This window comes from Labrus bergylta, chromosome 1, assembly GCF_963930695.1.
Source record: "Labrus bergylta chromosome 1, fLabBer1.1, whole genome shotgun sequence".
In the NCBI taxonomy this organism is placed as follows: domain Eukaryota; kingdom Metazoa; phylum Chordata; class Actinopteri; order Labriformes; family Labridae; genus Labrus; species Labrus bergylta.
In genome coordinates, this window is record NC_089195.1 from 30,988,040 (window position 1) to 31,002,155 (window position 14,116).

General features: G+C 43.5%; 1 protein-coding gene across 1 annotated transcript in view; it reads right to left on the bottom strand.

Moving 5' to 3' along the window:
• Positions 1-14,116, bottom strand: part of adgrl3.1 (adhesion G protein-coupled receptor L3.1) — a 170,052-nt gene that overhangs the window by 114,525 nt on the left and 41,411 nt on the right. The window contains exon 4 of the mRNA XM_065959108.1: positions 8,999-9,212. Coding sequence (XP_065815180.1) covers positions 8,999-9,212 — 214 coding nt within the window. The remainder of the gene's footprint in view (positions 1-8,998; positions 9,213-14,116) is intronic.

Here is a 14,116-nt window from a genome sequence, read left to right on the forward strand (position 1 = left end):
AGAGGAGCGTGTAAAACAGCATCGCCGGCAAGAAGACGGAGCCACGCCACACCGAGACACTGTCATGAGGGATTTAGTCAGCCTCACCTCATGATGCATGTTTGTATGCATGCATGCATGTGCATGTGTAGGAAAGGGGGGAGGAGGGGGGAGGAGGGGCTGTTCTGTTTGTCCTGGTCTGGATTTGTGCTTCAATGTCAAAGTCAAAGTATGAAGTGAGACAGGAAGTCAGTCCCTGTCTACATGCCCGCTTGTCTGACGCTCTGACTCACATGCTAGTCTCTGGAAGTGTCACGGTTTGTGCGTGTGTGTGTGTGTGTGTGTGTGTGTGTGTGTGTGTGTGTGTGTGTGTGTGTGGTGTCTAGACCATTCTGAAGCCATCCTCATGCAGCCGTGTAGCTTAGGTGCTCGGTGAAGCATGATAACTAAGGTTAGCAGAGCTGTGGCGACAGGAGACGAGGGCCAGTCAGTGGAAACTTTGACATGTTGAAATGTGCAGGTTTAAAGAGAGCAACAGCTGTCAGTCAGGGTGAGTGTACACTGCAGCTTGTATGACTGCTTTTAGGGACATTAATCAGGTTTGTAAGGTACACGTGTGATGTCACATACTGTATATGAAGGTAAAGAATCTGTGTGTACAAAACAGATTTTGGGCTTTATGATTCCAAATCATAATGTGTAATAATTTCAATCTAACATCCTGTTGTGGGGGGGGGGGGGTAACCACAAGGACATGGGCCGGGCATGCTCGCTGTGGATTGACACATTGAACAAAATGATAGCCAATGGGGAAGCAAGCTGACTGAGGATGGAAGCGCAAAAAAACACAGCACATCCATTTAATTGTTTACATTAAGGTGTTGCTTGACGGCGTGAGGTTATACATGATCTCCTGGTTTCTTTTTGAAGAGTCAGGACTCTGGTAGTTTGTGGATGGAATCTGTTACTGTGTGTGGTGTTTTGTTTTGATCACATCATCGCTCCCCGCACACTGTAAGAACAAAAACTGTTGAATCCATCTTCATTTGTGGTCATGTGTGGGGTCGCGCACATTCTCGACATCTGTCAGGATTTTAAAAATCTCTAAGTGTAGGCGGGGCTTTAGGATCGACGTGATGGCAGAAGAAATACATTTTTTTAATGTATTTGTATAATTTTTCTCTTATTATATAAATGCATATAGGCACATATTAGTGTGTGTGTGGCTGTGAGTGTGTGTGTGCGTGTGTGTGTACAAAGGCATGTACTGAATGTGTGTGTGGGCCCTAATTACTGCACCCGAGCAAGGGTGACAGTTGGGCCCTCAGGGTGCTGCGGGGCATCTCCTGTAACTGTGGCGACTACATGAGGATGGCAGCGTGCACCCAACAGACACACATATATGCGCACACCTACACACACACACACACACACACACACACACACACGCCCACACATACCAATACACACACATTAAGTAGGACATTTCCCGATATGACCTGATTCAATGAGAAGCAGGATGGTTTAATGGAGAGAGGAAAGAGGAGCAGATACAGAAAGGAAAGAAAGATAGATGGCTCTAATATGGAGATATAATTGTTATAAATATCCATGAGGCTACCGCTGCAAAACATTACACACACACACACACACACACACACACACACACACACAGCCTCTGTTGCTTCAGTGCCAAACTTCAATATAGAAGTTAATAATGTTTTTGCACTTAGTCACTGGGCTGGAATTATAATCAACAATAAAAGATTAATCTACCGATAAGACGACTTATTTGTATCCATTCTGCATCTGTCTTCTTCCCCGTCTGTGTTTACTAAGATTGATTAGACTCAAATGGAGGAGACAGATGAAGAGCAGGTATGCCTGCTCTAAAGAAAACAGAAAAGGAAAAGGGTGCCAGACTGCTGGACTGCAGCACATAGCAAGCACCAGATTGCAGTCCATGATTCAACTGCTTTTCTATAATTCACAGAGTCAAAGGGAAAAGAACTTCAGAGGTTTTCTTTACAGTCTCCAGCCTGAATGGTTCAAACGTGCTGGTGCACACTCACACACATGCACACATACCAAAAGCAGACAGCGGTGCTACACTGTACGCTTTCACACATGCACACACGGAGATGTGTTCAGAAGGCTTGCACACACTAGCCTGGCGCTTTGAAGGCTGAGACCTGGTTCTGAAGAGACAGGCTGCCAGGAGAAGTTGACAAAGCTTCGGAACTCCTTCAGCCTCTCTCTCTGAGTGTGTGTGATGGTGAGTGTAAAGAACAGAGTGTTTGAACATGCATGCATGGGCGATGAAGAATGTTCTTGAACGCATGCCCATGTGTATTCACTGGTGTGTGTGTGTGTGTATGTGTCTGTGTGTGTGTGTTTTTACAGTGCACCTATAGGACCCCCAGGGCCCCTGAGGTTTTGATCTTCACACTTGGGAATGTTTTCCCAGCATTCGACCCATAAACATTTTGTTTCAGATGTTTCTAGGCAACTAATTTCCTCGTCTTTATATGGAAATTTTGATTTAGGAAACTACCAGAAAACAGTCGACATTGAGAACAATTCATTTGAAATTGCTTGCAGGTTAATAAAGTTATTTGGGTTGCAGAGTGTGGCTAACGTTAGCAATGCTATTACCGCCAGCCTTCGGCCCTCCCTGCAGGTTAACATCCGCATGCCAGTATTAAAGGTCACATATTATGCAAAACACAATTCACCATGTTTCTCTGACACTAATATGTGTTCCTAATCTGTTTACAAACCCCACAATTATAAGAAAAGTCCATCCTCTCCGTCTTTTCCCTGCTCTGCTTTATAGAAAATGTGTGCTCAAACAGGCCGTTTGGAGGTTTTGAATGAGTAGCCCCTCCCCCAGGTGGGTGACACTCCCATAGCTAGGTGTTTGTTCTGCCCTCTGAGTCTGCCTTCTCACCGTAAACAATAGGACATGGAGCGAGAAAGCCGAGCCACCCAAGCCCTTCCAGAGAGGGGGCGTGGTCAGACACAGCTCATTTACATATTTAAAGGTACAGACACAGAAACAGCCTGTTCTGAGCAGGGCTGAAACAGAGGGGTTTATAAGCATGATCAAATACAGGATCAGAGTGGATTTAGAACTTCACACACATGTTTTGGCCGACCTCTGGGACTTATTTAAACTGGTTGAAAAGGAGGAGAATATGTGACCTTTAAAGGTAACCACCTCCATCCAATATGACAGTTTAACCTGCAGACACAGCCTTAAAACTTTATCTGAATTTCCTACATCAAACGACTGCCATACTGCACTGCTCCTACAAGATGCTATCCATGCACTGTGCTTGTTTACATCCGGGTAGTAGAGCGGGGTGAGCAGGGCCAGCATATACAACTATTTATAATTCATTCAACCGACTGGTTTTCTGGTGCAGACAAGCGAGGGTGACGATGTTTAACGGTTTCGTCGGCTAAGCGTGCACATCCCTAGCTGAAAAGCGAGAGCAGATGTAAATTAGCTCTAAGCTAACTCTGGTGCAATGCATCAAATGACAGCATTTATGTTTCCTACTGCACATGGTCCCTCCACAAATAAAGTAATTTCCATTTAAATATATAATACACACTGTGTAATAAAGGAAACAGGTTGAACTCCATAAGGTGCTGTATTTCTGTCTTAACCCACTTTTCCCCTGAGCAGCAGTGAGAAAGAAATGAGCAGAGAAAGAAAAAAGAGCAGGAAAGGGCGATAAAAGCCTTAACAGATGGTGAGGGAGAAAGAATAAGTGACAGTGAGGGTGAGAAGAAGGGGGTGAGAAACAATTTGGAGAAGTGGGAGGTAAAAAAAAAAAGAAGAAAATAACAGGAAATGGAATGACAAAAATGGTGATATTAAGATAGTGACAGATAGAAGAATACGATGAAGTATGTTATTTGACACTTTCAAAAAGAGAAGGTGAACAACTGCATACCCTTGTCTTGCTTGTCGAAGTGTTGGGGGACTTAAAAAAAGAAAAAAAAAAGAAAGGGAGGAAGGAAGGAGGAGAGCAATAGATGGGAAGACAGGAGGAAGGGCAAACAAGGTGACAAGGTGGGACAGGCGGGGTACAGAGGTGTCAGGGGGGAAAGTCTGTTTGAAGTCCAGAAGTAATTTTCTTCCTCGGTTGCTGTTGCACAGGGAGCAAAACAGAGCTTGTGTGCCTTTGTGTGCGATGTCTGCACATTCTTCAGTGTCCACACTTGCAGCCTCAAGTGCCTGAATGCATGTGTGCTGGTTTCGAGGGAGAGAGTGCGCTGAAAGGTACTCCATCCATGAAGCACTCAAGTATCAGTGAGGGACAAGGAGTGCATTGTGAAGCATCTCCGTAGAAGCCATCAAGTCACTTTTTTATGTCAATGGGTCGCTCGAACTCGCAGGCATTCCACCATTTTGGCTTGAGGCTCCTCTCCTCTGTTGCAGGACTGAATTACCCAAAAGTTCCCAAATGCTTCTGTTGCCCCTGATATAAGTCTCCCCCGGTGACACTTTACGGCACACTCAACAGGACCACACCCTTGCTGTAGCAGCGTTTGAATAATACAAAACATGTAGGCGATTCAAGGCAGGATATTTAGCCACTGGAACGCCTCGCCTGCAGTGCGGGGGGGTGAAGTCGCTCCGACCCTGATTTGCAGTCTGAGGTAGTATCATAGATGGAATAAAGGGAAGATGTTGAGTAAACTGGCAAGACTGTACACTGCTGTGTGTGTGCGTGTTGTCATTTTGAATCTATTAAGCGTGAGAGTTATTCATATATTTGCGTCACTATAGGTGTGGCTGACTGACAGGTGGATGTGTTAAAAGCTGTTTGCCAGGAGGCGTCCGGCCCGGCTCAGCTCCACCTCTTTGCCTTTCCAAAATGTCGACCGCCATCGATGGGCTTCAAAAGAGCCCAACGGATTAATAATATCGTCCGATATTAGCTGATCAAGTGACTATCGATATCAGCTACTTTTATCCCACATATGCGGCAATATTACCAGATTTATTCATCAGTCACATAGCATTTAATTTAAATTTGATTGTATTACACTAGCAGTTCTCCTTCACCAGCAGAGGGCGCTTTATGGATTACAACAGGTGTCAAGCGGTGACTCATGTACATGCAGTTATTTTCCAGTTGAGTGACCATCTTGTCTTTGTTTTATATCTTCTTCACAAGTGATTGATAACTGCATTTGAGAGATTAACACAATAAATGTGCATATTTATATCTCTATTTATCTCTACAGATCAAAGATGGATTGAAAAAGAGATCGGCCAATATATTGGTAAGGGATTTTTCTGGTATCAAACCCATGTCGAATCCCATATGGGTCGGGCCCTGGTGCGAACGGCTAATGACAGTGATCCTGATATTTTCAGGGAAACAGAGAGCAGTGGAGAATACTTTTGCTCGTGGGATGAGCCAAATAAAACAATTGAAATTAGAAACACGTGCTCATTTCCCCTTGTTAACGACAACAGACCTTCAAACAAAGACGGCTCGGTAGCCATTTTGGGGAAACAGGCATTTTAGTTCAAAACACGATAAAGAGGAGTGAGTCATTGAACTGGGGGCCAGGATATCGCTGAAACAGATTAAGCGTAACTTTCATGGCCACGGCTTTGTTTCCCCCCTTCAACCCAGCGTGTCCCAATGGGGAGATAATCTGGGAAATGCAGCGATATCAGGTCCTCTCTGGGTTGCCTGAGAAGCCTTGTGAGACCCTCTGGAGATATGAGGCTTTGATATCAAGACCAATTATGTGGTGTGGGCGTGCACATGCATATACACACACACACACACACACATGCACACACACACACACACACATTCCTTGGCTTTGGAGAGTGGTATAGAGGAAAACAAAGGCAGAATGTGATACTGAGGAAACACTGGGCAGGCGGAACATGCTCTGATTTTATCAGCCGGTCGAGCAGGGCCTGAAAAGCAGAGAGGATACAGACATAGAGGGAGTGACAGAGTGGAAACCAGACGAGCTGAAACAGACTGAAGACAGCGGCTGTGTGAGTTTGGGGAGAGAGCCAAAAGCACACACTGCGAAGTGTGCAAAAGAGAAAAGCCAATCCAGCCTTCAACACACATTAGAGCAACAAAACCACGCACATTAGATATGAGCATGAGCACACAGTCGAAGAAGATTCCCCGTGTGCATTTGGGTGTAACGCTGGTGCTTCAAAAAAAAAACACAACAGTCTGTTTGCATAAGCGTATCTAGCTGCATTAATACAGTACGGCTCACAGACACACGCAGAGGCTCACTTATGGCTTCTTGTAACTCACACACACACAGATAATATATGTGATAAACATTTGTTTCCAGTCTGAGTCACCTCCACAGAGGATCGCTTAAGATTAAGTTTGGCCTCTGGCTCTGCTAATTGCAGCTTAAAGTCTGGTGTAGCCCCTGGGCAGTGGATGCTGTGTGTGGCACATGCTGTGTTTTTCTGTGTGTGTGTGTGTGTGTGTGTGTGTGTGTGTGTGTGTGTGTGTGTGTGATGTATAAATTATGGATGGCCAGGGCTGTAGGAGGAGAGTGGCCACACAAGCTGCAGCTGCCAGAGCGGAGTGGAGCGCTCGAGCCAGGCCAAAGCAATCGCAATCAGAGCACCGCCGCATGACACAGACAGGTGGTTTGATAGAGAGAGAGAGAGAGAGAGAGAGAGAGAGAGAGAGAGAGAGAGAGGGGGGAGGGAGGAGAGAGAGAGCGAGAGAGAGAACGAGAGAGAGGTGGAAGCAATATTTAGACAGTGAAAAAAATAAAAAAAAGATGAGAGGAGAAATAATGGGACAGCAGGAAAGAGCGCTCAAAGTCAGAGGAACACGTGATCCGAACAGAACTGAGATACTAACGGTGACTTTAATGAATTATTTATATCCAGACGTTCTCATTACACACAGCTCCCCCCCCCCCACCCCCCACCCCGCTTGCTATTTTAGTTTCTGCTATTATTTTTCAGTAAGTTCTTATTATCATACCTGCCCATTACAGACTCAACAGTGGTGTTAAAAAAAAAAAAAAGCCACAGACATGAACAACAAATAAACAAGATATAGACTACTCGCTCAAGCCAGGACAAAAAAAAATAAAAATAAACCGAGGGAGTGTTAACATTGTTCACCGAGAACAAAACACTTCTGACAGTCGAGCAGTAAATTAAACAGCGCTCCGTCTTTCTGTTACAACTTCTACTTGAAATTGGACACTACAATTACCGAGGCCTGTACACAACACAACTCTAAAATCACAGGAACATGTTCTAACGAGCTCTAATTAACTGACTGTACCAAAGCTCTAAAGCGTCACCATATCTATCAAGCATCAAGCTTAGTTTTGTGAAATCCATGCCTGTAATGTTTTTACACACGTGCACTCCACAGAAATGTCCACAGAAAATGTCAGGACAGGCCGCCCCTGAAATCTCATGTTCATGTTCTCGATGTACAACTGGAGGCAGGAAAAAGGACGATGCAGAAATGGCAGAGACTGTCGAGACGACACTTTGTGCCTTTATATCAATGCTACATGTAATTGGATGTATTCACAATATCAATGTATGAGTGGTAAATGGAAACTGGAGAGCGAAAAAAGAGTGTGAAGCAGCTTCAAGAAGTGCACAAAGATCAGGTCGGTTACTGATCAGTTTGTGTTACCGGCTGCGTTCTCACGCTGAAAATGTAATAAAAAAATAAGAATTAAAAATTCCAGGCAGTTTTGTGCATGTGTGAAAAACACCGTTAATGACCATTTTCGCATCTCAGATCCCTTAAAGTGAACATCTCAGGTTTCTTTTACTTTAAAGGCAGGGTTTGGTAATTTTCTAAAAACTAGCATGATTTTGAAAGTAGCATTCCCTTCAGTGCTCCGTCTGCACCCACCTCCTCCCCTCTGTGCTCCCTCAAAAGCCACGCCCCCTCGCTTACATGCACGAGCGCCGTTGCTCCAGAAGCGGAGCTCAGCTCATCGCTTGCATTGTGAAGAACTACGTCGTCTCATGTCTCATTCAGCGGTAAGTAAACTCTAAACTTTATCATAATACATGTAAAAAAAAAGTGACTATTTTACTACTCACAACAGCCAATGACTACCTCACAGTACAAACTCTGTCATCGGTGACGCGCTTTGAGTGTGGGATAGAGCACGCAAGGGGTAGAGAACGAGCCGTCGACAGGGAGGCGTCTGATTGGTTCATCAGATTGGTACCTCGTGGCAGACATTGGTTGAAGTTTTTACAGACTTACAAACTGATACAGATGACGGATTTTCTTTGTTCCTTTTTTCAGAGAACATGAGTTATTAATTTCTGTCAGGACCTAAAGACAATTACAACCAAAATTTTAAAAAGTGGATCTGAAGAGAATGACCAACCCTGCCTTTAGATTAAAAAAACAACAATCATCCTTTGTAGATTTAGTTGCTGTGCTCTTATTGGCACTGCCAGGAGAGGAAGCCCGATCCCACCGGCCAGCTGTAGAGGGATTGTTACTCGAGTGTATTTTCCATTGTCTAATAAAAGTAATTGTGTAGCACAGTATTACATATAAATCTAGACAGATCTGATAACAGCAGGGTCGGCCTCACATATGAGACTAGTTTTTCACATCATGTCACTGCATCAGCCAGGTATGTTGCAGTATAATGGTGTGTCTTTGCTGCTTTATTTCTGTCAAAGTTATGAAAGTGGGTCATCGTGTGAAGGATGGAGAACTTGGCATTGAGATTTCACCATGAAGAAGACTAAAGGAGAGACTACACACCTACTGTAACTGGGATTTCTGAGTCTGAAGAATGCCTTTCAGTTCACTCAAAAAAAAATGAGATAATTCCAAATGTTGCTGCCTTAGCTAAAGCTCAGCACCGAGTCGACCTTGTGAATTTCTTCACCGTGGTTCCACAGTTCTTTCAAAAGGAGACACTTGGCATCACTGTTTTTTGTGGGGTTTTTTACAGCCTGCAGAACAACACATATCCGTGTACTGACCTGAGTGACATGATCTTGTAGGCGTCGGGAAGGTAGCACCGCGTGTTCTCCATCTGGGCGGGGTCCGAGTCGCAGATCTTGTCGTCGGTGCGGCCGTAGTTGGCGCTCTCTATCATGATGACATCGGTTCCCGGGCAGCGCAGCTCAATCGGGTAGGACTCACAGGACAGCTCCCTGCGCACCACCGCCATGGGGATGGGGGCACGGCCGGAGACTGGACACAAAAGCACAAACACTGGTAAGAAAAACAACGCTTAATATACTGCGCTCCTTTTTTTTAACTCCGCTATCAGACAATGTTATAGACCGTCTTGATGTAAGTGCAATGGCGGCTCTAATTGTGTTCAACTCAAAAAGGCATTTGTACCCTTGTCAAACAGACTAATTATCCACACTATTAGAAAACAAAAGCGTCACAGAATATTTTTTCATAAGGGCATGTCCACTGTTGCAAGTGAACTCGCTTGGTAATTACTGTTTTGCAGCGAGTCGTTGCAGACATCATTCTAGATAGAAAGTAATTGCCTGGCAACTTCAACAAGCATTTAGTGCTGCAAGATTATTAAAAGATGGCGATGCCTAATTATGCAGGGAAGTTGCAAATTTGATGCATACATCCACTCTCATTGTACCGAGATGGGAAACATGTCATTAATTCTAATAAGATGAAAACCTCGTGGATGATGAAACATCTGCAAGACCCAACAGCGATCAAGTCTGCTTTTGTCTCAATAAGTCTTGTTATCCCATAAGGTCAACGTCTGGTAATGGTATGGACTGTAGGGCAATCTTCAAAAGAGGAAGAGAAGGAAGTAGCAGACAAGGCAGGGGGATGCAGGGATGTGAGGCTTTTAGCTCTACTTCTGGGATGTCTCTAGCTTCAAGCAGCAGACCTGTCATCATACTTCAGACTAATTTGTTTGTCATATCAAAAGAAAGTGGAAACAAGGACACAGTTGTTGTTAAGGGTGGTTCAGTTCCATCCAGTAAACAATGCTGCTGAATACCAAACCCAGAAATCAACACAGTTATTCTTTTAAAGTTATTACTGACATCTGTGCTTTTTTCTGATATAACGTTAATGCATGCTGTGAGAATAGTTTATCAGGACTACAGCCGGTTATCTCATGTGGACGGTATATTAATGTGGCTCAGTTGGAAGAGTCGGTCGTCTCTCAACCGGAAGGTCGAGGGTTCCATCACCAGCTTCTGCAGACAAGTCAGATGTGTCCGTGACAACCCTAACAAGGCATTCACAAGCTGCGATATGTTCCTCTGTTGTTTTAAGAGACAAGGCTTTGACTTCTAAATCATAAGTATCTTCTTGGGAATCAAAAATTCAGTAAGCTGACGGCCCAATATGCACCTCTGGGGTTTTTTTGGTCAGGGTTTTAGGTTCGGTTTAAATTCTGAAAGTCCGGGCTGTTGGTTTGGAGCGGGGTGTTTTTGGTATTCCATTCTTGGGAATTTATGCAGAATTCATTGAGAAATACAATGCAGGGTGGCTACTTTATAGTTTATAGGTTCTTGCTTTAAATTACACATATATTTTTATCCCTGAACGGGTTACTTACATTTCTTGTATAAGTCTATTTTTAATTGCACAGTTTAAGTTTGATTAAGTCATCTAGGGGTATTCTTTCAATCTTTTTTAGGTTAATATATATGTATGGGTTTAAATTGTAACAAATGTTTCATGTCATGTACGTCTTGGATGCTTTGAATTTCCCCCAGGATCAATAAAGTATCTATCCATCTATCTATCTATCTATCTATCTATCTATCCATCTATCCATCTATCTATCTATCTATCTATCTATCTATCTATCTATCTATCTATCTATCTATCTATCTATCTATCTATATAGTTGTAAGCCACAGCTAAAATACCACAATTTCCAAGTGGGTATTGGACCATGGATGCCGTACTGAACGGTTTAAAATTACATTGAGAATTGTTGCATCCCTAGTCTCTTTACATATTATTTTTGACAGACAGGGTTACAACTGCATGTATTAAACTTACAACAGAGCACCATCGCTAAGAAGAGCATTTTCCACGCGGAAATCCGTCGACAATGCGTGTGCATGTGTTGTTTTTGAAGCACTAGCAATTGGACGAAAATTGGTAGCGAATCAACCAAGGAAAGGTCAATTTACTTTCCAGGTCATTTATTGTTTTTGAAACTGAAGAAAATCAATGTGTCGGAAAAAAACAAAACGAGTTTTCTCTTCCTACCTACTTGATAATAAATTCTATAAATCTGCCAAAAACCAAACGGCAGGTAAACAATTGTTGCCTGTACAGTCGCAGCCCACGCCGTCCAAAGTATGGCAAACCATTTTCAACATAATGAAAGGGTATGACACACATGTGCCTCTCATCATATATGTCCTTTTTTTCCTATAAAGTCTTTTGATTACAGAGGGCGTTTGTGATATTGAGTGTGGGGCTGGATGCTCCCTGGGATTTTCATGTTGTTGTGGTGCAGCTTGGATGTTGTTATTCTGTGTTGTCGAGGGCAGCGATCCCCGGGTGCTTCAGTCTTCATCCCTTGACGGATAGGTTATCAGCTGAGGTGTTCACTTGTGTTGCTCTTGTTTTTGTTTTCTCCTAGCGCCACTGTCATTGTAAAGAACATTTTATTCCACACAGCGTCACGCTGCGTGTCAGCGGCTACTCCTGCTAGATTTTTATTAGCTCTTCTCTTTAAGCTACATCTGGTGCAGTATATATGATATGCATTGTCTCTGTTGAATAAACTAATAAAACATATTCAATCTCTGATAGTGACTGTAGTTTGTGGTGGCTTCATGCCCGGTGACTGACTCTATAACACTTCCATTTTATTGAGGAATAATTCCAGTCATGGCCTTCCAAATCATTTTTTAAATCACATGCACACACACACACACACACACACACACACACGCACACACATCACGCGTGCATACAAACACAAACAAACAGAAGAACCCGAAGATTACACCCAGTATCAAACACAGAACCACAACATCCCCCCCCCCCCAAAAAAAGCAAAAGGCACAGCACCACCTTCCTCGCTCTCCTTGTCAGGATAACCATAGCAACCCTGTCCTCCCTCCCTCCCTCGGCTCTCTCATTGGCTGGGGGAGCGTCATGGTTACACGAATGCAGCGGAGAATCTGAATGAGCTCAATGACACTCTGCCTGGGCTCTACTTAATACTGCCCTTCACACACACACACACACACACACACACACACACACACACACACACACACACACACACACGCACACGCACACGCACACGCACACGCACACACACACACACACACACAAATATTCCGAGTGATTACACGTAAAAAGGCAGAGATTCAAAGCAAGTGTAGCCACTATCTGGGCGGTGTTACCTGAGGGCACTACAATGATAAATGCAGGCACTAGCTTAGAGATAAGACTGATATATACATGACATTTACTGAAAATGTTCCCTCTAATGAACACACACACACACACACACACACACACATATAGCACCCCAGGCTACGATGAGACCTTAAGCACACATTCAGATTGGGTGTGTGTCTCAGCAGTGTCTGCAGGACGTCATGTGTTTTCGCGTGTGAGAGAGAGCGAGAGAGAGCGAGAGAGAGAGAGAGAGAGGGGGGAGTGCTTAGGGCAGTGGGTCGTTACTGTGTTAATAAGAGTGTTATAGTTTATTAGTTTTTCAATGGCTGCGTCATGTACGCCTCCGTGACCATGAATGTAAAATGTGAGGAGAGGGTTAATTGAAGCGTGCGGGGATCAATACGCAGTATTGTAAGGCAGCTGTCTAGACTGGCTTTGGATCAGATGTCTTACAGTGTGGCCTTGCAGGGTCCCTGTTAGGCATAAAGGGAGCATTATAACACACACACACACACACACATAATTCAAATAAGGGGTCTATCTGTGTTCCAATTAAAAGCCACTCTGCCTTCAGAAGATGCAATAAATGCCGTTCTCTCACACACTGGCCCGTCTTGTCTGTTACCCTATGATTCATGTGTATCAGCTGCCTGCTCACCTGCTATAAAACGTCACTGTGTTTAACCTGCCTCCAAGCGACGTCCTCTGCACATTATTCTCTCACTCTTTGCAAAGAAGCGCGTGCTGCAGTGTTCATTTTGTTAGCAACATAAATGACGGTAAATGTTCATCAACGGCCGTTTGTCCTCGACAAAGACGAGATGTTGAGACGCAAAAAAAACTGGATCATTGATGATAAAAACTCTGAAAAGTTTCATTTTCTTTACCGAGATGAAACTGGACCGAAATCAACATCAATATTCGTCCTATCCCTTTTGAACATGAACTATATTATTTGAGTTATTTATTTGTTGCTATGGACCCTGAGGATCCAGTTTGTTTTTTTCCTTTTTATTTTGTGCTTGTATTTTCTTAACGTGTTCAATAAATTGACTAATAAATAAATAAATAATAAAAATGTTGAGACGCAAAAAAGAGCTGATCTTTGATGATAAAAACTCTGACAGCAGAAAAGTTTGATTTTTTTTTACCGAGATGAAATGGGCCAAAATGTTAGCGGTGGTCTATTGGACCTTCAAAATCCATATTTCCCCCCCACTGTTCTTCTAATCTCTCCATCAAACTACAAGAAGGGGAGAGGAGAGGTGTGTGTGTGAGTCTGCCAGTCGGAGAGCAGGACGACGCTTTGACTAAAAGTAATGACTAAAATAAAAAATGACTTCGTATTGACTCAAACTGGACTACGACGGTTTGAGTTGCCGGCCTCTAAACTTTAACTTAAACTACAAAGAGTAGAAGTGACTACAATGTGACGGAACTTAATAAGCGTTTGTTGTCTAAAGACTTAAGATTTAATTTAAAATAGCTCCCAAAATGAACCCTGATGTGCAGCCACATGAGTAAGCACATACAGCACACACTAATATTTAGCACACATGCAATCCTGTCGGCGCTGGCACGTGCATGTTAATGTGTCCGTCGTTAGTTGTGTAAGTGGTGACAGAATCTTGGCAGCCCTGGACAGTAGAGACAATCTTATTCAGACACTCTCATTGCCTCAGGGGGGGCAGAAACAAAAGGATATTGATTTTTACATTTGGGCCAAG